Genomic DNA, 26,337 nt, shown 5'->3' with positions numbered 1-26,337 from the left:
AAGATTTAAATCCAGGTCAACTGTCTCCTAGTCTAGTGACCTTACATCTATACCACACTATTCTGAGAACTTGCCAGTCAACTTTGCTAACTTTTTTTTTCAGTCATAGTCTGACTCAAATTTGGGGGCCTAATGGGTGGAGCAACCTAGAAGTCTGAGATACTAAGATTCTCAAAGTAAATTAACTGCTCCATGGAAATGCCTATTCAAAATTTCACAAGTGGGTTCTTTTACTATATTTAATCATGGGCTAAGCTCTACTTCCTAATATTTAATTGGAAGATATGATACTAGTTCTCCTCAAAACAGTAACCTTGTATTAGACAGTGATTACTAATTTTTTTTTTGCATTAAGAGAACCTTCCTTAGAGTTTCTCTTAATGCTATAGCAACATGGCATTTGGCTTTAATTTCTTTTAATTTTAATTTTAATTTATTTTAATTTTAATTCATGATTTAGAATTCCTAGGATTATTCTATATCATTCCCAAGTCTTGATTAAGGACCATGGCTGGGAGGGAAACATGGAGGATTCCAGGTGCTACTTGTCCCCAAATGAATGCAGATTCTTGAGCCAAAAGAAACACAACACTCTCCCTCCTTTAGGAATGTATCTTAATACAAACATACATTGTTTGTCTTGAGAAATGGCCAATATTTGAAAAGTGCCAATACACGAAATATAATTATAGTAACTTTTCCCCTCCGTTATAAAGAAAGACTGGACTCCTATCTCCCTCTTTACATATGATGATATGATCAATAGGGAAAAAATAACCACATTTCTTACTTCTCTTTTATCCAGAAGAGGAAACTGAGGCCTAAAGGATAAGTAACTTGCTCCAGGTTACAGAACAAATTAGTAATGTGGCTGAGACTAGAACTTGGGACTCCTGACTCTCAGACTAGTTCTTTTCCTCTTCCTAATCCTGTTTTGTATTTTCATTGCTTATCCTTGGCCATGAGGAAACTATGTTTGCACTTGTGTGGAAGCCACCAAAGAAGTGGTTTTCTTGTTCAAAAGAAGGCCAACATAAGAATAATGTTCCCCATGAGGAGAGCAAAAGCATCATGGAGCAAAATTGCAACCACAGGCATTCATTTATTTTACCCATTCCTTCATTTGCTCTCATTTGTTCAAACATTTACTGAGCCCCTTTGAGAGGAAGTTCACTGTGTCTAGGGATACAGAAAGAGAAATAAAGTCTGATACTTGCAGAGTTTACAATCTAGTGAAGGTGTAAAAACAAAAGAAAACATCAGACATGTGTTCCTCTTTTCTAAGATTACCTACAACATACTGGGACATGTATCTTGCTTTTATAGAGTTGTTTATATGTTCTTTTCCTTTTTGACTGTAAACTCCTTAAGGATAGGAAATTTTTCCTTTCTTTATACTGCCAATGTTTTGTACATTGGAAACACATAGAAAGAGTTAAATAAATGCTTGTTGACTGACAAGGCAGCATTTATGAAATACCTACTGTGTTTCTGATGCTGGGGATATGAAAACAACAACCAAATAATCTCTCTTCTCAAGAAATTTAAATTCTATAATGTATACAAATAAATTGGAGTATGACTGAGGATTACAGAGTGCTATATGATTACATAAGGGATAAATCACTTCAAGATGGTATATATATGCATATATATGTACATGTATACATGTTTCCATATATGTGGAGGGGGAGAAGGATGAGGTCTGACCACATTGGAGAGGTAGCATTTGAATTGGATGTTAAAGGATGAGTAGCAGATGAGATGGGACTGGGCAAGAGCACCTAAGAGCACCTAGATTGCATTCTTCCCACTGCCCAAGAAAGGCTGTACTCCAGAAGGAGTCAACCTCAGGAAAACTAAGGCAGTAGGATCCTAAGAATATGCTATTTGTTAATTTGAGGTGCCTCCCTAACACCTAGATTCCTTTGGTTTTAAGAAAAATTTGTATACATTGGAGGTGTATGGAGGTAGAGGGGACTACTGGATGGGTACCAAAACTGCATATCCCCTTAGCACAGAAATGGTGACTGTCAAATTGGAATTATGACATTTCTTATTAAAATCAGCAGCCTCCCTCTACAGATTTTTGACAGAGGATATTACACTCTCTCCAGAGCCAAGAAGGCAGCATGATATCATGGTTACAGAGAAAATTATGAAAAAACTCAATAAACCTCTCCCCTTCAAATTCAAAGGCCTTTCTCCCCTTCTTTGAGACATTGATGCTACTGCCCAGACTCTTTTCCTTTAAAGTCTCCCTTCTCTTGGCTTCCATAACTATAAAAATATGGTCTGACTTAGTGGTGGGATTCAGCCAGTTTGCACAGGCTTGATAGAACAGAAACTTAATTTTATCCTGAGATCAGCAAACCGGTTGTTAAACTGGCACTTGAAATCAGGGTTCTCACTAAAGTGGGCACCTGGGCATTCACTCAATGTGGAAATCACAAATTTATGTTCTTTACTCTTTTTTAATGCTCATCTAAGCAACAGTGTTTTCTAAGAGCTGGTAGCAATGTTCATTCCATTCATAGATGGAAAAAAATCGATGGAACTATACTTGTAATATTTATTTATTCATTTCTTAAAGCTCATTATGCTTTTGATGAAATATTATATTTTAATTCCCTCATTTTTGTTACTTCAGTAAACAAACCAGTAAACAACCAGGGAAATTGTTTCTGCTTTGTGTCATACCCAAAATTCCCCTGAGATATTATGAGTACATTGGTATTCCCTGAATGGTGAAACCAATAGGAAGCTGGGACACAGTGAATCAATAGAAATATAGATTCGATCTTATTGCCAATTTTGAAAGCCATGGAAGTAGAAGGAAAAAACAATAGGTAGAATAAATTTTGGTTCTGCATATGGTCCAACATTGGCTGGTGTGGTCACATGGCTGTTTTTGCCCCATAAGGATACATTTGGAAGTAAGTAAAATAATATAATATTGTTTTATAAACATCATTTGTTGTTCTTATTTGAGTTTTAAATATATGACATATTAAACTACCTTTCAGTTTATCTTTTCGTACAATTATTATGGTCTTTAGAGAACTGGTTGTTAATTTATTTGAATCCTCCAGCCTCTCCCCTATTTTATCACCTTTGTTAGCTCCTCCTCATCATCTTTTTTTTTTAGGTTTTTGCAAGGCAAATAGGATTAAGTGGCTTACCCAAGGCCACACAACTAGATAATTATTAAGTGGCTGAGGCTGTATTTGAACTTAGGTACTCCTGACTCCAGGGTAGGTGCTCTATCCACTGTGCCACCTAACCACCCCATCCTCCTCCTCATCTTCTTCCTCAAGTTTCATTCTACAGATCTCTGTACTCTTCTCATTCTGTGCTCCTTCCACTGTAGACCTCACCTGGACTGGACTAAGTTACATGAATACCTTCACATCTAGCCCCTCTCAATTTCATCTTTGAAAAATCTTTCTCTTTCATGGACCAAATCTGTCACTAAGTTCTTCCACTTTTCTTTGACATGGTTCTCAGACATTTTCCTGGCTCTTTATTCAAGCTTTTTCAAGCCCTTCATTGTCTCTTGACTTAATTACTTCTAGATGGTCTCTCTCCTGTTGGACTCGCACCTCTCCATTGTGTCATGCCCGACTAATAGTATTTAAAATGGATTCTATCATACTAATCTTTGCATGCCCCACATTTGGCACAGTCTCTGGTAAAGATAAAGTAAGCACTTAATAAATTCTTATTGAGTGACCACTAATCTACTCTTGTGATATTGGTTTGTAGTAGAAAGAGCACTAGATTTAGAATCAAGGGGCCTGGGGATACTTATTACCAGAATGATCTTGAGCAAAGATGTTAACCTCTCTGAGCTTCAGTTTCCTTATCTGTAAAATGGTGTTAATATTATCTCCAAATGCTTTTTTCACAGGGTGGTAATGAGGATCAAATGAGATATGCCACATTAAAACTCTTTGCAAACCGTAAACCACTATGAACAAGCCAGTTATTTTGAATGATGGTGACCTTTGGCAGGTCACTTCACTTATCTGAATCTCTGTTTCCTCCTATTCAAAATGGGGAGATTAGATTAAAAGCTCCTCTAAGGTCACTTCCGGCTCAAAGTTCTGCCATCCTATTTTATCATATTTTTGTTTTGACACTTTCAAGATTGCTCCTATAATTGAAGGCAAATGGTGGCCAGATGGCAATAATATGCCAAGCCACATGGTCTAGGGCAAAACATGTCTGACAACGGGGTTATCCTACATTGCCCACCAAAGCGCTTTCTGAAAATAAATCTGATTCTAAATATTATTTTTTTTCGTTTCAACAATGTGAAGTGTACAGCTGCAGTAATCTTGTTTTACCACCAGGTATCACTCTTGATAACTTACTGCTTAGCATGTAATCTCTCGCCCCTTTGCATGGAGTTGGTAAAAGAATTCTAAATAATATACCCCTATGTTCTCTTTACCAGATTGCAAAAAGACTTTCCCTTTATAATTCCCTTTTAATATGTAAAAAAGGACCTAAAGCTGCCAACTTCTTAAGTGGAATGTCTCAAGGATAAGTCCTTGATTCTGACTTATTTTAGATTTTAACCAATGACTTAAAGGAAGAAGGTACAGTTGAAATGTTTTATCAACTCTACAAATGACACAAAGCTGAAAGAGAGTCCTAGGTCATCTAAGGTCCAAATAAATTTCCATAGGCCAGAATGATAGGACAGAACAAGATGAAATTTTAAAGGGAACAATATGAAGCCTTTTATTTAGGTTCAAGGCACAGAATGACCTTTGTATTTAAGTAGCATAATGGACAGAATGCTGGGTGTGGAGTCAAGATCTGAGTTCAAATTTAGCCTCAGACATTCAGTACTTCCTTAACCCTATTTGTCTCAGTTTCCTCAACTTTGTCAAGAAAACCCCAAATGAGATCATGAAGAATTGGATACAACTGAAAAAAAATGACTGGACAACAACAAAGATAAGTAAGTACAGGATGGAAGAGACCTAGGTAAACAGTAATTCATTTGAAAACATTCTAGGAGTTTTTGTTGACCACAAGTACAGTAGAAACTAATAGCATGAGGCAGTTGCTAAAACAATGTAAATACAATCTCAGGCTACAGCAAAAGAAGAACATACTTGTCTAGTTTGGGACATCATATATTAAGTGGGGACACTGTTAAACTAGATGACATTCAGAAGAAGGCACCAAAATGTTGCAGTGTCTGAAAATCATCCCCTAAGAGAAATAGCTGAATGAACTAAGAACATTTAGGCCAGAGATGAAAAGACTTGGGGAGAGACATGAGGCCTTGTCTTCACAGATCTGATTACCTGTCAGGTAGAAGAGCAATAGATCCTCTATCTTGCCTCAGAAAACAGAGCTAAGACCAATGGCTGACAGATTTGGGGATCCAAATTTAGCAAAGTAGCTGGGCTAGGCATGACATTTTTATAAGACAGTAGATTTTCTGTTAAAATAAGAAAAAATATTTTAATAAATTTGGAATTGCCCAAAACAGAATGCATTGCCAGTGAATTCCTCCTTATTTGGCATATTCAATCAGAGAGTGCATCATGATTTCTAAAGGGCATCATTGAAGGAACTCTGTGATGGGAAGGAAGTTTCACCAGATGCCCTAGAATATTCAAAATCTTAGATGCTATGATTCTAAATGTTGATATCCCCTCAGCGATAGAGTCTGTTTTGAACAATGTGGGTCAGATTTTTCAAAGTACATCTCTGCAAGGCATTTCTGCTGTTCTTTCCACTATGGTGTACTTCTTTGGGGCAAGAAATTCTAACTCTAAAAGATTCTGACTCTTTTCTTGCCTTAGTAAAAGAAAAGAAAGAACAAAAGACTAATACAAAGAAATATCCTGCTAGTGAAAGTAAAAGTAGTCATGTCTTTTTCTCATCCTGAGAAAGAGAAGCTGTTTTCCTACTTTTTCTTTTCTTGATATGAACTTCTTCTCTCCTTTCATCTGCTTTTTGACAATTTGAAATAGAGCTCCTAATAATTTCAGATTGGAGCTTCAAGAACAGAAATGCTGAACACCTATTTTCATAGGCTTTTAATTAGGTTTCTTGAAAACCTTATGGTTTTCCAACTCAAATCCAGGCTCCTCTTTGGATTTAAGATTCTTGTGATCACATCAATTAAAACTATACAAATCTATAGTCTAAGTAACTCCATGGCTTTAAAACTACTAAAGATAGCTAGTATTCCTGTACTGCTTCAAGATGTACAAGACACTGTCCTGACCACAGCCCCTGTGAATTTGAAGTTTCAAGTGAGTTCTAATTACCCTATCCCTAAACTCATTTGGTTTTTTTGACATATCACAAGTCACTGCCAACAAATGAATGGTGGAAAGACTAAATAGCCAGGCTCTTCCAAGTGTGTGTAACTGAGGCTCAGATATATCCCAATGTTGTACAGTGGACAAAGCATAAGACCTGGGATGCATTTTTTCTCATCCAACTTCACAGACTCAAAGAGCTTGTGGAGCTTTCCAAGGGCTAGAGGTAAGAAGACACTGCAATTCAGGCTTGGGGCAGAGTCTATGCTAACACACCTTTTCCCTCCATACATGATGTTCACTTTCAGATTCTATATCTTAGATCATATAATTTCCCTTAAGTTCAAAGGACACAATGTCCTTTGTATTTAAGTAGCAGACAGATGAATTTTCTTGGTCTATAGCAATCCTATCTAATATTCAAAGACAAATTTTTGAAGCCTCCCTTGCTTATCTGCCAGGGTTTGAACATTTCACAATTCAACAAATTTTTAGGATTTAGTGACAAAGACAATGATATGAAAGATAGTGTCTCACTCAGACTGCATTTGAACTTTATAAAGGGTGAGCTTCTTTTTTATTTAAGTGAATCATGAGCCTTGTAAAGGATATAAAACTTTTAGGGGATTCATTTGCACATAATAAATTGAGGAACATAACTGAGTGGAAATAATAACTCATCCCAAGGCATTATTTGCCTCTGTATCCTTTTCTCTTAGGTACATGGACTAATAGATTAAGTTTTAGAACTACAAATAAGCAAATAAACTAGAGAATTTTAAATTCTAGAGTTGCTGTAAACCCTAGGATAAATGACCATTGTGTGGTTATAATTTAGGTTAGAGAAGACTGGGAAATAAACTATCACCCAAAGTTAGAGTGAGGTAGGTGTCTCTCAAGAAGACCAGTCATATACCTGGATGAGGAGTTAAAAGAAAAGGGAAAACATAAAGGGCACTAATTTGCTGAAATAATTCTGTTCTCCCATTTCTAGCTGGAGGTAGTTGGATTAAGAACCAAAGTCCTAAGGGAGCAAGAGCTGGGAGGTATCTGCAAATCCTCCTTTAAGAGTCCTTGTTCTTTTGAAGGTGTTAGCCAGAGTGCCATCCCTGAATGGGGATTCAGAAATAGAAAAAAAAAATTAGGGAATTATGATTCCTTTTGATACAACTTCCCAGAGCAGGAAAAAAGGTTGCTTATAGCAGGAACTCCATCTAGATAAAAGTTAGTAGGAAGATGAAGAACAACTTCTCTCCACTACCACCCCCTAATATTCTCTCCCTTGTCTGAGTTACAGTATCATGGTAGTTTAGCAGTCATTTTCTCTGCTTAAGAATTAATCCATCAGCTCAACTCTTGAAGGTTGGAAAATGGATAAATATGTGGGATTTCACTTACAGAGCTTCATAGTACATAGCATTACACTGATTGAGAAGATGAATGATTATCTATATATCAACAACAAAACAAAAACAGATCATATTCCTTCCCAAATCACACCACTAACTTTTTATTCACTCCAAGTTTAACAAATGCTTCTCTTAAATTTTACCTTTCTCAAAGTGGAGAATAAACAAGTATAGTACAAGCAATAGTTGGGTGCTTTTGATAAGGGGCAAAAAAGCAACAATCCTTGGGTAAAAAATGAGGGGATCCAGGTTAGAGCAGTATAAATTCTAACAGTCAGGGTTATATTGAGCTAAAATAAAATTTAAAGTAAAGAAAATTTGGGGAAGCTAGTGGCACAGTATACAGGGCACCAATCCTGGAGTCAGGAGAACCTGAGTTCAAATCTGATCTCAGACACTTGATACTTACTAGCTCTATCACTTTGGAAGAGTCACTTAATCTCAAATTGCTTTGCCAACCCCCCCAAATAAATAAACTAAATTAGATTATACATGGGGACTGTTGGACAAGGAAAAAATAGGTAGAAGTACAGAAAATCCCTGAAATGGGCCCTATGCATACAATAAGGAGGTTTGAAGTGGGTTTACATGTTATTCATATAGTAAAACAAATATAGAATATCTTCTATGTGCACTAATATAAACATCTTGATTTCACAGGGTTTATCTCCCAGTGTGATAAATTCCTCTAATACGATAGGTTTCAACCCATATCTGGCTTACTTAATTGGTCCTGGGGAATTTCCTGAAACACAATGAAGACTTAACCTTAACAGAGGTTAATGATTTGCCCAGAGACATGGTTAGTAAAAGTCAGAGTCAGGTTTTGCCAGAAACCTGGTCTTTCACAAGACCAGCCCCACTTTCACTAAACCTTATTTCTCTATCCCTATGTACATGAAGAGATGCTGAAAAAATTTTGTTGGATAGAATAGAACTGAAATGAATATCCCCCTGGGGAAAACTGGGCTCATTAGTCAGTCAGATGGTCTTCTTTTTCTTGGTCTTTTTCTTTGAGTTGCTGATTTTTACAAGCAGTCCATTTTTTGCCTCATTTACTTCCTGGGAGCTCTGCGCACCCATTCACTTGAGGTCACTTCATTTCCTTATAAATCATCCTTTTTACCTTTTTGGTTCTTCACTTCATAGACTGTCCAAAGAGTGGTTCCTGCCACTGAGACATTCAATAAGATAATCACATTTTGACTCCGTCTCGGTAGTACTAAAATTGTAAATTTTCCCCATCCTTTGGCATCAAGTTAAAATAAATGAGGAAAGGTATCACTGAAGGAAATACCAGATTCAATATATTCCCTGTATTTAGACAGCCTGATGGTAGATAAAGAATTTTTCCCCAGAGGAACCCTTTAGATCTCTATTCTCTGTCCACTAATGGTAGTTTAATCTAAAACAATATATAATATATGAAATCTTGTGAAAGTGACAGGCTGCTTGGAATAAGATCCCAGAGGATTATGAGTTAGTATTTTTCTGTCATAATAGTTGGTTCCACAATCAGTTTCAACTTTTCCTTAGAGGATGATGGATAATTTTAGGATGCTTCAGATGTAAACTTAGGGACGACTAATTTGTCTTTTTTTCTGCCATAGTTTAGTTGACATAAGGAAAAATAAGACTGATGAATACCTACTGTTGCCAGGTAACAGCATCCACAGTGCTCCCAGCTACTTTCATGAACCTGGGAAGAAAGGAAAGGGAAAATCTCATGAAACATGAATTGACATGGAAAAGGGTCAAGTCAAATAATGAAAAAAGGCAAATAAAGCTTTCTGTCCTAGTGCAAGGCCTACAGCAATGGGTAGTGGTTCTTTCCAGACTTAATTTTGGATCAATTGAAGTTGGTCCTTATTCTCTATACCTGTTAGGGCCATATAATCTCAAAGTTAAAAAAGACCTCAGTGCAACTCTAATTAAAAAGGCCCTCTATTTATCCCCAACGGGTAGTCATGCAGTTTTCCTTTATGTACTCCAATTTAGGAGAAAGCTGTTAAATTAAAAGACCATTCATTTCACCTTGGATATCTCTAATTGTTAGGAAGTGTTTCTTCACATAAATTCAACTTTTAGACATTTCTCCTTGTTTTATCTATCCTCCACCCCACTCACCAAGCCAAGAAAAACAATTACAATCATTCACAAATTAGAACTTTAAATATCGAAAGACAGTTATCATGCTTTATCCTAAGAATTTTCTGAATAAAATATCTTGAATTCTTTCAATGATTCATTAGTGGTATGAAATTCTGAGTAGAAAACAAGAAGTTTTCCCTCGCAGATTGATATCTTTGGGATGGTAAACCGGACCATTTTTGTCTCAATTCATTTTTATAAAGAAAGATTTTATTTTTAGTTTTACAATTCCCCCCCCCCATTTTTGCTTCCCTCCCCTACCCCCAACAGAAAGCAGTCTGTTAGTTTTTACATTGTTTCCATGGCATACATTGATCTAAGTTGAATGTGATGACAGAGAAATCATATCCTTATGCAAGAAAAATAAAGTATAAGATATAGCAAAATTACATAAAAAGATAATGGATTTTTTAAAAATTAAAGGTAATAGTCTTTGGTCTTTGTTCAAACTCCACAATTCATTCTCTGGATATAAATGGTATCCTCCATTGCAGATACCTCAAAATTGTCCCTGATTGTTGCTCTGATGGATTAAGCATGACCATCAAGGTTGAGCATCACCACCATGTTGCTGTTAGGGTGTGCAATATTCTTTTGGTTCTGCTCATGTCACTCAGCATCAGTTCATGTAAATCCTTCCATACTTCCCTAAATTACCATCCCTCCTGATTTCTAATAGAACAGTAGTGTTCCGTGACATACATATACCACAGTTTTTTAAGCCATTCCCCAATAGAAGGACATTCACTTAATTTCCAATTCTTTGCCATCACAAACAGGGCTACTATGAATACTTTTGCATAAGTGATGTTTTACCCTTTTTCATAATCTCTTCATGGTATAGATCAGGTATGCACATTTTTGTTGCCCTTTGGGTGTAATTCCAAATTGCTCTCCAGAAAGGTTGGATGGGTTCACAGCTCCACCAAAAATGTATTAGTGTTCCAAATTTCCCGCATCCCTTCCAACATTGATCATTGTCCTTTGTGGTCAAATTGGCCAGTCTGAGAAGTGTGAGGTGGTACCTCAGAGATGCTTTAATTTGCATTTCTCTAATAAGTAATGATTTAGAACAATTTTTCATCTGACTATGGATCACTTTGATTTCCTCACCTGTGAATTGTCTTTGCATATCCTTTGACCATTTGTGATTTGGGGAATGGCTTGTTTATTTTGAAAATTTGACTCAGTTCTCTGTATATTTTATAAATGAGTCCTTTGTCAGAAATACTAATTGTCAAAATTGTTTCCCAATTTACTACATTTCCTTTCATCTTGGTGTACAGTGGTTTTGTCTGTGAAATGATTTTTAATTTAATGTAATCAAAATTATCTAGTTTGTTTTTAATGATATTCTCTATCTCTTTCTTGGTCATAAACTGCTTCCCTTTCCATAGATCTGACAAGTAAACTACTCCTTGATCTTCTAGTTTATTGTTTTTATGTCTAAATTCTGTATCCATTTGGATCTCATCTTGGTATAGGGTGTGAGGTGTTGATCTAATTGAAGTTTCTTCCAAATCAACTTCCAATTTTCCCAACAATTTTTATCCAAGAGAGAGTTTTTATCCCAATAGCTGGACTCTTTAGGTTTATCAAACAGCAGATTACTAAAATCATTTCCTTTTATTGCACCTAGTCTATTCCACTGATCCATGACTCTATTTCTTAGAAGGGGTTGAATGTGATGAACTGGAAGTCTCTTCCAGCCCTACTACTATGAGTCTATTATCCTTCTCTAGATAAGATAAATCTGGGCAGAATACTCAGACCCTATGTTCTAGATCCTACTTTTCAATGCTGCCTAAGGTAGTGTTCATTTCTTTTGGCTTCCATGTTTCTCAATTGGCTCATATGTAATTTATATTATAATTTACTGAAGTCTCAATTTCTGCCACATTACTCACCCTGGGAGTCTCAAACATTTTTATTCCTCTTTCCCATCTTGTTCCACCTAATCTCTGCTTTTCCTAAAATATACCTCTACTTTCTAAGCAGTGGTGTACATGGGAGATATCACAACCCTTCAGTTACATAACTCCACTAAGTTTCTATTTTCATTTATTATCAGTTGCTCAAAAATAGATTATACCATGGATTTCACAATCATTAGATATTACCCTACTTTCATGAAATCAAAGGGGTTTAGGGTATTAGGGTATTAGAACAGGTATTAGGACCACCAAATTCAACAATATACGTACACATACTTATGAATATATATATATGTGTGTGTGTGTGTGTGTGTGTGTGTGTGTGTGTGTGTGTGTATGTGTGTGTGTGTGTGTGTGTGTGTATGTGTGTGTGTGTGTGTGTGTGTGTGTACATATATATCTTTAATTTAGGCATAGAAAGATTAAATAATTTGTCTAACAACACAAATGCTTCTTGTTGAGTCATTTTTCAGTTCTAGCTGATTCTTTGTGACCCCATTTAGGGTATTCTTGGTATAGATACTGGAAGGGTTTGCTATTTCCTTTTCCAGCTCATTTTACAGATGAGGAAATTGAGACAAACCAGTTTGAGTAACTTGCTAGTCATTTAAGATTAGAGACTTTCAATTTCATCATGTTCAACCACTTCATCTTTCAGTTGAAGAAACTGAGGCCTAGAGAGGCTATATGACTTACCCGAAGTCATGTGGCTACAAAGAGGCAGAGCTATGATTTGTACCTGGGACTTTAGCCTTCAGATTCAGCAAATAGCCAGTAAGTGTCTAAGGTCAGATTTGAACTCAGGATGATGAGACTTCCTGATCCTAGGTTTGACACTCCTTCTACTTTGCCATCCAGATGCCCATAACATGAGCTAGTTAGTATCTAAATTAGTATTCTACTTTTGGACACACCATGAAATAATAAAATCTGAAACCATTCTTGATTTTCAGATTTATTCCCACCCCTTTCATGGTTGGCAGTCTTAGATCAAAGTTGGGGAAATTAGTAATAATTTCATAGCAATTAAGATTCACAGGTTAGAATTAGCAGAAGCAGGGGGCAGAGAATTCTAGGGTAGTAGTTACTGAGACATGAAAATGGAAAATCATGAAATCAAAGTTGATTATGAAAATGAGTGAAGGCCACAATAACAGAAAAGATCCATTCAGTTCTCAGTCCTATATACTTTAGCTCCAAATTGCATTCATTGAAAACAAACTTTTCTCCCCAAGGTTATCAATGCTTTTTTATCAAAACTGAGCTTGGAATATGAAATACCCAAGTTTAAATCTGGCCTCAGATACTTATCATCTGTTTGATCCTGAGCAACTCACTTTAATCTCTGCCTGCCTCACTTTCCTTAATTGTAAAATGGATAAAATTATACTATCTCCCAGAACATTTGAGAAGCTAAAATAATGTAATAACTGCAAAACATTTATCATAGGACCTGGAACATAGTATTTGAAAAATTCTTGTTTCTTTCCTTAACTTCTTTTTTTCCTAGAGATATTAATTATTTTGAGAAAGTATACATACAGAAAAAATTTAAATTATGAATGTTTTTAGACTGAACAGTGAATAAACATTTTAATCACAAAATGATCATATTTTGCTACCCAGTTTTTACTCATCACAGAAAAAAATGCAATTTTCACAATTAGAAAAAAATTCAGAATCATGGTTGTTTTAGAATTCTTCCTATTGACTTCTGAATCAATGGCTAGTAGATATATACTTGCCCCACTTGTCTAGTCTCAGAATGGCTGGATGTGCAGAGTTCATTGGCAGCCTATCCCTTTATGACTGTAGTGATAAGAAATTTTTTTTGCTTTCCTTGCTTCAAGGAATTGGGAATCAGAGCTAAAAAAAAGTTGGAAAGAAATGGGAACTTGTGATCTCATGCTACAGAAAGCACCAGGTTAGCACTGGGGAACCTTAGGGACTAAGGGAAACTTAAAGACTCAAAGAACATCCTGGAAAATTGTTCGTAAGGCTAGTGCCCAATGTTGGTATTTATCTGGAATTCTAAAGGAGAAGAGCGGGCAGTTATCATTGTTTCTTTTCTTTTTCTTTTTTTAAATGGTTTTTAAGGCAATGGGGTTAAGTGACTTGCCCAAGGTCACACAGCTAGGTAATTATTAAGTGTCTGAGGCAGGATTTGAAGTCAGGTACTCGTGACTTCAGGGCCAGTGCTCTATCCACTGCACCACCTAGCTGGCCCTATCATTGTTTCTTAATGTTAGACTGGAAATAAGTTTTCTATCTTTAGTAAGGATAGGTTTAGAAGAAGAGAAAAGTATTAGGATTAGGAAGAATTCCTGGATATAAGGAAATCTAAAATTAAAAAACTGGGAGGTAATCTTCAATGAGAAAAGTGAGGAACAAAAGTGATAGGTAGTATAAACACTCTAAACTGTCTTTTTAATTTTGAGAATCAAGTTGGTAGTGGATGGATGGATGGATGGATGGATGGATAAATAGATGGAAAAAACCTTTATTAAGTGCTAACAATGTTTCAAGAGCTGAGTTAAATGATGATGAAATAAAAATAAACCAATAGAGACCTTAAACTCAAGGAGTTTGCAGTATAGACTAGTAAGGAAAGAATAGACTTAGAGGACTAGTGACTAAGGAAGGGAATTTTGGTCTACTAATTATAGGAATGTCAAGTAGATCCATGACTGAGTTAATGGATATGTCATTTCTTGAAACAGTGGTTCTGATCCTCATAAATTGCTGGAAATCCCCATTTTGGAAAAGCTTTAACCTTTAATGTCATAGTATAGAGAACTGAGTCTTCCTAGATACAAATTGGGATAAAAAGATAGAAGATAGGGATACAAAAAAGTACAATGAAGATTAAAGTGAGATTATATATTATAATAGTTAAGAAAACAGGGGGAAAAGTATAGAATAGCTTAGAGATAGATGATGGATAAAGGATGGGGGTAATGATAGGGGCAATTCTAGATATTATATTACACTGGCATTGACTATGCTGAATTGGAATTGGAATATAAACATATTGAGTAATGAGTACACCATTACCACATGTATGCTTACATGAAATGATATCATGGCAATGGGTCACATACAAATAAATTAGTACCAAATGTTGACATTCAAGTTACTCTGACACCCCCCCCCCCCAGGGCCATGAATAGAAGTTTGGGGAAACAAGCTAACAAGACAAATTGACTCATGAGATTCAAGTGCCCATGGAAGGGTACTACTGAAGGTAAGGGGCCAATTCAGGGAAGTAGGGCAGTGAGTAGTGATGATAGGGGTAGTAGTAGTGGTGGTAGCAGGAGTAGTTCAGTATTTTAAATCCTATAGCATTACTTGGTATCTATTGTAAAGATGAAGTACCTCAGACAAAGAAACAATTTAGGTTGGGTTTCTGTAAAGGTGATTTCAACCTGTCTCTCTAAAGCTAAGTCTGAGAACCTCACCTCGTATTTGTTGTTTATTCATTTCAGGTGAATCCAATTCTTTGTGAGTCCATTGAGTTTTTCTTCTAAAGAGACTGGAATGGTTTGCCATTTCACTCTCTAGTTCATTTTTCAGTTGAAGAACTGAGCCAAAGAGGGTTAAGTGACTGGCCTAGGGTCACACAGCTATTTATATGTCTGAGACTGAAAGTGTTTAAATTTAATCTGAAAATCAAAACTATGGCCTAACTGCATTTGTATTTTTCTACCTAGATGCAATCATTCTTGAATTCCTTCTGACCCTATATTTCAAGGAAAAAAATTGCCTAGTTTGCCTTTGTAGCAACATAAGGCCTGCCTGGTTGGAAAGCTATTTTAAAGTGAATTCTGAAGGGTATGCCACTACTTAATACATATTTGTATGAGAGTCACCACTGAGCTACAATGTCCCATAGCCACCCTCAGCAAAATAGGCCAATTTCTAGCATATGGAAGCATTTTCACATTGAGTTATGTTGAAGGCAAAGAGAATCTGCAAACACTGTCAAATGAAACACTCATCTCTAAGTGCTAAGAGGATGACCACACACATCCTCGAATGTCAGATTCATAGAGAAGTAAGTCTTCAGCTTTTAGATGTTAATGTAGATGGCAACATCTTGCCTATGACAACAGTTCAGAAAAATGAGGCTGATTAGACACAGTTCCAGATGGCAAAAGTCGTTGTTGGTGAATTTCAGAGTCTCTATTTTTAAATTTATTAGTATTAGTATTAGTATTAGTATTAGTATTAGTATTAGTATTAGTATTAGTATTAGTATTAGTATTTTGCCCTCATTTCCCTTTCCTGCAATGAGGCTCACTGTTATTTGCTTGCCACTGGGGATGATACAAATCTAGAAAACACAGGAACTCATCTGTAACATGGGGAAAATAACATCTGTAATATCTAAGGATCAAGGGAGATAATGTATATAAAGTGTTTTTCAGACTTCCATGCTAAAGAACAGAGAATCACATATTTAGAGCAGGAAGGGACCTCAGAGATCATCATATCCCTGCCCCCTCATTTTACAAAGGAGAAAGATGAACCCTAGAAAGATTAAGTAACTGGCTCAAAGTCAGGAGCAGAGGCAGGATGGGAAGCCAGAACATCTGATTTCAAATCCAGAGCTCTTTGCATTACACAGAGTATTTCTTTGCCATGACTTACTGTATTTTGACATAATGGTGCTGGATCTTTTTGGTTTATGTTTCTGCCTGCTTCTCATAAACAGACACAGGTTAAGAGCTATGACTGCCTAAGGTTATGAGCAGTACAGTCTATTTGAATTAATCAACATTTATCAAGCATCAATACATGCTAGACCCTGGGAAATGCAAAGCCATAAATGAAACAGCCCTTGTCTTCAAAGGGTTTATGTTCTAGCTGAGTTTGCAACAAAAATGTAAAACTTTGTGCTGAAAATTTAATTAATGAGCTTGAAATTATTGTGTGAAAAAACACTTTCATGTAAAATATAATTTGAACAAACTAAGTTACACATTCCTAAATTATCAGAGCAATATTATCGCCTAAAAGCTGCTTTTATAAAAGTTGTTTTTCAGTCATGTAAGATTCTTCAAGACCTTATGGATCCTACTGGCCTAAGTTTTCTTGTCAAAGATATTAGAATGGTTTGACATTTCTTTCTCTAGTAGATTAAGGCAGTAGAAGTTAAGTGACTTGCCCAGGGTCACAAAGCTAATAAGTATCTGAGGCTGGATTTGAACTCAGGTCTTCTTGACTTCGGGTCCAACTCTATCCACTGAAACAGCTAGCTGCCTCCTATTTACAAAAGTATTCCAAAAGTGTCCCAAATTTCCATTTCTTTCCCCTTCCAAATATCTCATCTCCTGTTTAAACATCCGTTCTTACAACCCAATATGAAGCAAAATATTCTAAGAATGTAACATGTCCAAATGAAATCCATTATTATCATGTGGCAACATTTAGACAATACAAGGAAAGAACGTCTTTTTGGAATAAATTCCAGTAAGGCAGATTTGTGTTTTTGTTTTAGAAACAGGAAATGTAGGAATGGACCACTATCTTCTAAGGACAGAGAGCCACTGTTGTGGAAAAAAAATTTCTAATAATTGCTGAGCAGAAGGAAAAAATAGAGCTAGAGCAGGATAAGGAGTAGAAAAAGTAGAATAGTCAAGCTGAAGCGAGAAAATTAGAAAATTGGAGGAAGAGAGGCATGGTGTTGATTGTAGGAACAAATTCTCCATTATATCTAAGTATAAGAGGAAATGGTTAGAACTGAGCCTAAACTCTTCCACAGATTGTCTATCCTGCCATATCCACACTGAATGAAAGGAGTAAGGTCCCAATGGTAAGGTCTTCTCAAACATTTTCTCTAGTCTTTATCCATTTCTAAATTCTAAAGTGACTATAGTAAAACTTTTATTTGGTACTGCTCAAGTTTTTGTTAAGTGCAATAGTTGGGGGACCAATAAGAAGAAATACTAAGCAAGGAAAATGAAAAGTATATAATCTAGGAGAAAGTAGATAAGGAATTCATCTGTCTCAAACATTTAGATGCAAACATCCCAATGCCAATGCCAGATAACTGAGAAAAAGGATAAAAAGGCAAGTGGAAACAGGTGAAAAGAAGTCTGAACTAGGAGGGAATACAAGAGAAAGTGCCTACAGAAAGGCAAAAAAGGTCTGCAGATAATGAGAAAAGTGAGGAATCTACATATACCAGAGGAAGCTAAGAGAGGAGCATTATTAAGGTCCCCTGATGTAAGGGGAAAACCAGGGTTCTGAAGGGGTTATTGATAAAAATGTCAGGAAGAAAGTAGCTGATAAGGAAAAAAGATGGCCTGCTTGAGTGATCAGATCTTGGATAGGTGGAGAGTCAAGTCCACAGATAACCTCATGAAGTCAGACGTAGAGGAGAGGCTCTAGCCATACAGCTAGGATTCCTGTTATTAACTTGTAGGAAGATATGACCAAGATGGGCAGGTGTGGATGGGTTATGAAGTACACTTTTGGAGGGTGCATCTGATTTCATGAAATCGCAGGACCATTTGAGTAGATTAGGAAAGGAATGATGTGACAGTGGAAAGAACTCTGGGATTGAACCAGGAGAAAAAAGGCTCATATTCCTCCTTTAAAATTTGTAGAATCACAGGCAAATACTTGCATCTGAGTTTCCTCATATATAAAATAAATATACAATTAATCCTCAACTTTCACAGGGGTAATGTTCCCAAAAAATGGCATAAAAGCAAAAATATGAATATTGATAAATTGACCCTTTGGGAAATAGGGGGTTAGGATCCCCCAACCACCCCAAATTGTGATCTTTTGCTAAAGATTGTTGAAAATGTACTTTTTAAATACAATTATTTATTAATTAACATTAGTTCTGATAATATGCACTTTACCTAACAAAATCATCATGAAATAACCCATAAAATGAAGTACAAAAAATAAAACTGGTAACATGCAAAACATTTTTTCTCACTAGTAATTCCCTAGAATTCTGTGGCCTTTTGTGGTAAATCTCAATTTAAAAAACTATTAATTACAGAAATTATTCACTTTTCATAACACATGAAATCTATAGTTTTATAAATACTTTTCTTTGTGGATATAACAAATTATTGGTTCTTTGATATCAGCTACAGCTGTTTCAGTGTAAAGTATATCTAACAACTTTATTTTCTCACTAAGCCCAATCATTGACTTTGCTCACTTGGGCTTAGGACTTGAACTATGCCAATGGGAGCATAATAACAACACAAATTTGATTTTTAAAGGCAAACAATGAAAATATGCAAAGAATGCTCATAGAGCTCTTGACTCATAAGGGTAGAATGAGAAAGAGCAGTGAAGAACCTAGGAAGATGCCAATCACTCTGCAAACTCGCACACATTGTGCCTCTCATTTTTTTCCTCCACTGCACAGTCATGAATATGCACAGCTGCTTCGGTGAGGGTGAAAAAGAGGGTGCTCATAAAATGTCAAGAATGCTCGAAGTCACAAAAGTTAAACATGCAAGTGTGGAGGATTGACTATAATTAGAATCATATTTATTTCATTTACTTCATGGAGTTGTGGTGAATCTAAAAAGAGAATGATTATATAAAGTACTTTAGCAAATGCTTAAAGAACCATAAAACAAAAGTAGCAATAATAACTAGCATTTAGATAGCATTTTAAGATTTGCAAAATACTTTACATCGATTATCTCATTTGATCTTCTCAACAACCGTTGGAGGTAGGTAATTATTATGTCCATTTTATGGATGAGGAAACTAGGCTTATACATGACTTGATCAGGGTCACACAGCTAGGGAATATCAGAAACAAGAGATATTTGAGATATCTTCTTGAAGATGGTTCTTATTTGAAGAGACCATCTTGAGCAACCATCTTGAGTCTTAAATCCTAAATGACTTGAACTTGAATTCAGGTCTTCTTGATTCTAGGTCCAGTGATCTATCTACTTCATCATCTAATGGTTAGATGTAGTAGTCATCATTGTAGTTATCAAGTGCTCGATGCATTTCATCACCTAGCTGCTGGTAATAGTGGTAGTAGTAGAAATAGTGGTAGTAGTAGAAGTAGTGGTAGTAGTAGTAGTAATAGTAGTAGTAGTAGCAGTAGTAGTCGAAGTAGAAGTGATACTAGTAGATATAGTAGTAATAATAGTAGTAGTTGTAGTAAGTAGTAGTATTGGAAGGAAGGAAGAAAGGAAGGAAGGAAGGAAGGAAGGAAGGAAGGAAGGAAGGAAGGAAGGAAGGAAGGAAGGAAGGAAGAAAGGAAGGAAGGAAGGAAAGAAGAAAAAGGAAGGAAGGAAGGAAGGAAGGAAGGAAGGAAGGAAGGAAGGAAGGAAGGAAGGAAAGGAGGGAGGAAATAGAAGTGGTAGTAGTAGTAGTTGGCTTTTGTGATTCCAGGATCAATCCACTTTGCTACCTAGCTTTCAGTAGTACTAGTAGGACTAGAAGTAGACTACCTCACTAATGCCTTGGAACCATTTTATAAGAGGCTATCTAATTCTCCAAAATGGATTAGAACTAAGGAAAATCTTTCTCAAACATTGGTAGCAACCACCTTGAGTCTTGAATCCTAAGTGACTTGAACAGGAAAAAACCCAACAAAACAACCCAACAGATTAACTTCAACACAGCTGCAAAATTCTCAGCCAGAAAACCATGAACGATGGAATAATTCTATTGTCAGGAAGGGAAACATGAGTGAAATACCACTGGGAAACTGATATTCAGGTGAGGTTCTGGCATCATCAGTGGATCCCTGAGCATCCCAGTTTATTCCCTTCCTTGGAATGGGGTCACCAGATGTGGAAGGGAAGGACCACACAGCGATTGGGAGTCATTTTTTCCTGACAGGTACCCAAACCTGTTGCCTAAGTAGTGAGAAAGAGAGGACACAGGACTTTTAAAGATCAGATGCTTGATAAAGTCAAAACTTGGGGGGGGGCAAGAAACAGTGGGTGGTCCTCTTAGGAATAACAACAGAATATGCTAGGCTCTCCCATCAAGGCTCAGCTCTGCAAACGGGTGGGAACTTCTCCAGCAAAGATAGGAGACAGAAGAAACCAGGCACCTGTTATAAGGGAAACAGACCACGGTTCTAGTAGATGGTTCAGCATTTGGTCATCTCCTCCTTTGGAGCTGAATCACCACTATAAATAAAAGTAAAATATCCCCTTACATTTCTAGAGTTCCTTTCATCCCCAAGGATCCCCAAATCTGGGATAATTTCTTTCTTTTTGTTATCCACCTGCATGCATGACGTTCCTGAAATATTGTCAGACCTTCTCCCCAAGGGGATATCACAGCTCTCTCTTATAATAAGGCACATCTTTATTCATAGCCTTATGGGTTTTTTCCTGTCTTCCAGACTTCAGAGTGTGACCCAGAAAGCTGTATTCAGAGTCTTGCTCCTAGGAAAGAGGATAAATCCTGTACAATTGGTAGCAAAAGCCCTAAAGGTTGTATATTCCCAAAATCAAGAAGGCTGAACTTACTCTTTTGTCTATAGGCAGGATCAATAGTTCTTTAAAATTACCTATTTAATCCTAAAAATGTTGGTTAGACTTCAGAATTATTTTGAAGTCCATGGTAATGTAAAAGATAAAAATATTTCAAAAGAAGGTTGGATTTGAGGTCAAAAGAGTGTGGTTCAAATTGTGACTCAGCAAGTTGATGGATCATGCCTTCCATCTAAGAAGTCTTATTTCTCCTCCTTTCCTAAGGAGTCCCCATCCATTGCCCAGAGGTAACCTCTACTAAAATATTCTCTTAGAAGCTTCTTTCCTTCCTCCTCATATTCCAGTTTTCTGGGAAATGGAAACTATTTTTCCTACTGGCTCTGCAATCCACTCTATATATATTCTCTCAGTCTGTCTGTCTGTCTGTCTCTCTCTCCCCCTTCTTCTATCTTATGCCCTCCTCTGTCTCTGGTTCTCTATGACTCTCTTTTCTCTCTTCCCACTCTTTTCCCCCAGAAAATAGAAAAGTCATTTATAAAGGTATAGAGAGGGACAGCTAGGTGGCACAGTGGATAGAGCACCGGCCCTGGAGTCAGGAGGACCTGAGTTCAATTGTGACCTCAGACACTTAATAATCACCTAGCTGTGTGATTTAACTCCACTGCCTTGCAAAAAAAAAATAAAGGCATAGAGAGTCTGTGAGTGGTGAAGCATATTCACAAATGAAATCCTATACTAATTGAAAGTTTAAGTTGAAAATCCACACAGAATCCAGGTATAGATTCCAAGAGCACCTTGGTCATTTCTACCCCACCTGAACAGTTCATATTTTCTCTCAGTGACTCTGGTTCAACCTTCTCTTTCCCCTTGCCCCTCAAATTTCTATGAACTGATGTCACTTTGGTATCAAAGAAAACTAACCATGTGACTTTGAACAAATTGCTTCTACTCTTCAGGGAAGTTTCCTCATCTATTAAATAAAAATATGACTGAAAAGTTTCCTTCTTGCTCTGGCATTCAATGATTATACTATTATTGGTCTGGATGGTTCTAGGTCTCTAAGAATTTTACTTCATTCTCTGGCTTTTCTCATTTGGTTTGACACTTGATCTAGTATTCACTTCAACCTGGAGTTATTTGGTAGACCCTGGACAAGTCAGAGAGACAGTCAATGGATGAAACAAACCTGGGTGAATGATTAATTCAGAGAGCCACACATACACATCTGTAATAAGGTACTTTTACATAGAAAGAACAAATAAGATTGGGTCATCTCCATTACATAGATAAGGAAGTCCAAAGGCACATAACTGGATGCTCACATTATGAAATGGGAATTATTGTAACCAACAGTGGGGCTGGGACTTGAATGGAGTCTCTGTCAATTTAAGACTCTTTCCTCCAGGCTACATTATAGTTCACCCTCTCCCCAAGAATATTAGAGTGCAGGCAAGGACGTGTGGAATCAGATCATATCACTCTGAAGGGAATTTTATTGCTTCAGCGGCAAAAACTATAAATCAAGGCTAATTTATTGTCTGTTGACCGTATAAACCAATCAGTTCTGGTGCTTTCCCTATATTAATTATTTCATCTATCTATCTATCCATCTATATCTTGCATGTATACTTTTTGTTTACGTATTGTTTTACACATTAGATTATAAGCTCTTTAAGGGCAAGGAACTCAGAGTTTAACACAAAGCAGGTAGTTAATATGTTTGTCACCTGATTAACTGATGATGTCAAACTCAACTAGAAACAGGATCAGTTAAATACTATCGAGCCAAACTGACTTAGAAAACCATATGTCCTCATTATCTATATTCTTTTGTGAAATTTTTTCCTAATTTAATCTTTCTTTTTTCCCCCTAATTACATTACAGAGTGCTCTGAGATATTTTCAGCATCCTGTTTAACAGAAAATGATGGAGAAAAACATGAACTTTAGATTAAACTTTAAAAAGTAATGTTTTGGGGGAACTCATTGTTAAACCTCTAGGAGAAAAGGATAAAGGAATTTTTTAACAATATAAATGTGTTCAATTGCTCAATTTAACTTATTTAGCAGCAAATAATGGGGTGTAATTTTTTATAACTATTGCTAAGGTCTGGAGTGAGGAGTTAGTCTACAATTCAAATAAGGAGAGAACCCATCTAAAGGAAAATAGAAGAAGGGAGAGATATTTAGGGGGATTTAGAACTATTAAATTTTAGCTCCATGAAGGCAAGACTTTATTTCACCCTTATATTTCTCTACCCTACCCCCAGGACTATTAAAACATTAATTAAGGCTCTACCAATTCATATTGATTGATTTCTCAATAGATATGAGAGGGAATGGAAAGTAGGAAAATTTGGTACTCGAAATTTTTATAATGATTGCTAAGAATGTTAAGAATGTACCTACCTACCAGAGACTTCTGGCCAAGATGGTGGCAGAGAAGATAGGCATAGTGCTAATCTCCTGATCTTCTCTCACAAATAATCTGACACAAACCTCTTAACAGAAATCGGATCCACAAAACCCAGAAAGAGAAATTAGGAGAAGATCTACCCCAAGGCTTGTCCTCCAAGATCCTATATGAGCTGGGCTCAGAGGACTGACTCTGCCAGGAGCACAGGACAGGGTCAGAGCCAGAGAACTTGACTAGCCTGATCATCTGGGTAGATGAGATCCTGAGAGTTAGACTAGCCTGATCAGTGGGGAAGGTGAAATCCTGAGACCCTGAAACCCTGAAAGTGCAACCAGTCTGATCAGATATGAGGTGGGTGAGAGTCTGAGAGTTCCACTAGCCTGATCAATGAGGCAGACTAGAGCCTGAAAGCCAGGCAAGCCTAATCGGCCAACTAGGGAGCAGAGTCATTGGTTGTGGCACTGAAGGTCTGGAGCTTGCTGGCAGAGCTGAAGGGAGAGTTCCAGTGCTTCATTTTAGCTGAAGACTTCCTAGAACAAACACAATTACAGTCACCTCTGCCCCAGGCTCAGATGTGAGCAGCAGAACTCCCCCAGCCATGAATAGGGAAAGCAATTACCTTGCTCTAGGGCAAAATCCACCATTGATCAAAGATAGAAATACTCAACAGCTTCATTCACCCACTCCAAATTAAGAGAGAGAGCCTCAAATTAAGGTCACAGACACTCCAGAGAAAGCAACCAACACAGTCTTCTGGTCAGCCCACTTGGAGTTACTAAATCCAGTGAGCAAAGCCTTTAGGGATCTCATCACCAAATCTCTGTGAACCAGCCCCTTGCCAACATAAGGTTACTTATTAAAATAAAGAAAGGCCAGAAGAAAGGGAGGTCCTTTGAAAAGTTTCTAGAAGAAAAAGACCATAACTCAGAGAGATCTAGAACCTCTGAGAAGAATATGATCTGGTCTCCAGCACAGAAGGACTTCCTTGAAGAAATTTGGAAGGAGTTTAAAATCAATTGGAAGATTTGGGAGAAACAATTAACAGCTTGTAACAAGAAAACAAATCACTGGAAAATACAATTGGACAAATGCAAAAAGAAAATAACTCTCAAAACCTCAGTTGGTTAAATGGAAAACGCTTTCAAAAATAGAATTTACCAATTGGAAAAGGAGTTGCAAAAGGTAAATAAAGAAAATTCTTCTCTAAAAAAAATGGAGTCTGTGGAAAATAATGACTTCATGAGACAGCAAGAGTGTTAAATAAAGCCAAAAAAACTCAAAAAAATAGAAGAAAATGTAAAATATCTCATCAGCAAAACTACTGACCTTGAGAACTGATTGAGAATGGACAACCTGAGAATTATAGGTCTTCCTGAAAACACTGAAGAGAAAAAAAAGCCTAGACTTAATATTACATGATTTAGTAGTGGAAAACTGCCTTGATATCATGGAACCAGAGGGCAAAATTGTTATTGAAAGAATACATCGATCCGCTGTGGAAAGAGATCCTAAAATGAAAATACCAAGGAATGTTTTGGCCAAATCCCAGAACTATCAGATAAAAGACAAAATACTGCAAGCAGCCAGAAAGAAACAATTTAGATATCAAGGAGCCACAGTAAGGATTACACAGAACCTGGCTGCATCAACATTAAAGGACTGAAGGGCCTGAAATGAGATATTGCGAAGAGCAAGGGAGCATGGAATGCAGCCAAGAATCCACTACCCAGAAAAACTGAGCCTTCTCTTTTGGGGGAAAAGATGGACATTTAACGAAATGGGAGACTTCCAACATTTCCTGAAGAAAAGAGCAGAGCTTAATAGGAAATTTGGACATCAAACAGGAGGTTCAAGAGACACATGAAAAGGTTAAGAAAATGGGGGAGTAAAGAAAAAAACTGCTATCCAATAAGATAAAACTTGCTATATACCCTTGGGAGAAAGGTTGTCATAACTCTTGAGAATTCTAACTCTATTAGAGAGAATATACTGAGCCAGAAATGATGGACACTCATGACTTTTCTGTGGCTCAGATAGAATGACTTAAAAACAATGCCTCCTTATAAAGGGGGGCACAGTAAGGAGATGGGAAGAGGGAGGACATTGAATGGGGGTAAATCTTATTACATTAAGAGGTACAAAAGACCTATTGTAATAGAGGGGAAGAAGAGAGAAACTGCAAACCTGAATCTTCCTTTCATCAAATTTGGCTTAAAGCTAACTTACACAAACACTCAGTTAAGAGTTAAAAAAACTTATTTTACAATTCAAGCATTAAAAAGGATAAAGGGGAGGGAGGAGATGGGGAGGGGGGAGTAAAAGGGGGACTAACAGAAGGAAGGGAGGGAAGAAGGGGAGAAGGGAAAGGGGAAAGAAAGTAGAGGGGGGTTGACATAGCAGGGCAAACATAGTGAAGGTTGTGGTATCCAGAAGCAAAATACTGGGGAATATGGATAAAAGTGAAAAAAGGGGAACAATACAGAGGGAAGATTGCAAGAAGGGCAATAAAGAGTTAGTAATTATAACTTTGAATGTGAATGGGATGAACTTGTCCTTAAAACATAAGCGAATAAAAGGATCTGATTTCTTTCTCATCACACTCAACTTAGATCAATGTATACCATGGAAACATTGTAAAGATTAATAGCCTGACTTCTGGGGGGAGGAGAGGGAAAGAAGATTGGG

General features: G+C 36.8%; 1 protein-coding gene and 1 long non-coding RNA gene across 2 annotated transcripts in view; one reads left to right on the top strand and one right to left on the bottom strand.

Annotated features, from left to right (window-relative positions):
- HPSE2 (heparanase 2 (inactive)) overlaps positions 1–26,337 on the bottom strand; it is a 740,263-nt gene that overhangs the window by 286,366 nt on the left and 427,560 nt on the right. The window contains exon 6 of the mRNA XM_074233180.1: positions 9,354–9,401. Within this exon, the coding sequence (XP_074089281.1) occupies positions 9,354–9,401 (48 nt within the window). The remainder of the gene's footprint in view (positions 1–9,353; positions 9,402–26,337) is intronic.
- The window catches only part of LOC141521064 (uncharacterized), a 174,735-nt gene that overhangs the window by 51,689 nt on the left and 96,709 nt on the right, over positions 1–26,337 (top strand). The window lies entirely within an intron of this gene.

The sequence above is a fragment of the Macrotis lagotis genome, chromosome 4 (assembly GCF_037893015.1).
Source record: "Macrotis lagotis isolate mMagLag1 chromosome 4, bilby.v1.9.chrom.fasta, whole genome shotgun sequence".
NCBI lineage: Eukaryota > Metazoa > Chordata > Mammalia > Peramelemorphia > Peramelidae > Macrotis > Macrotis lagotis.
Note: the sequence above shows the minus strand (reverse complement) of the source record. Positions and strands in the feature narration are given on the sequence as shown.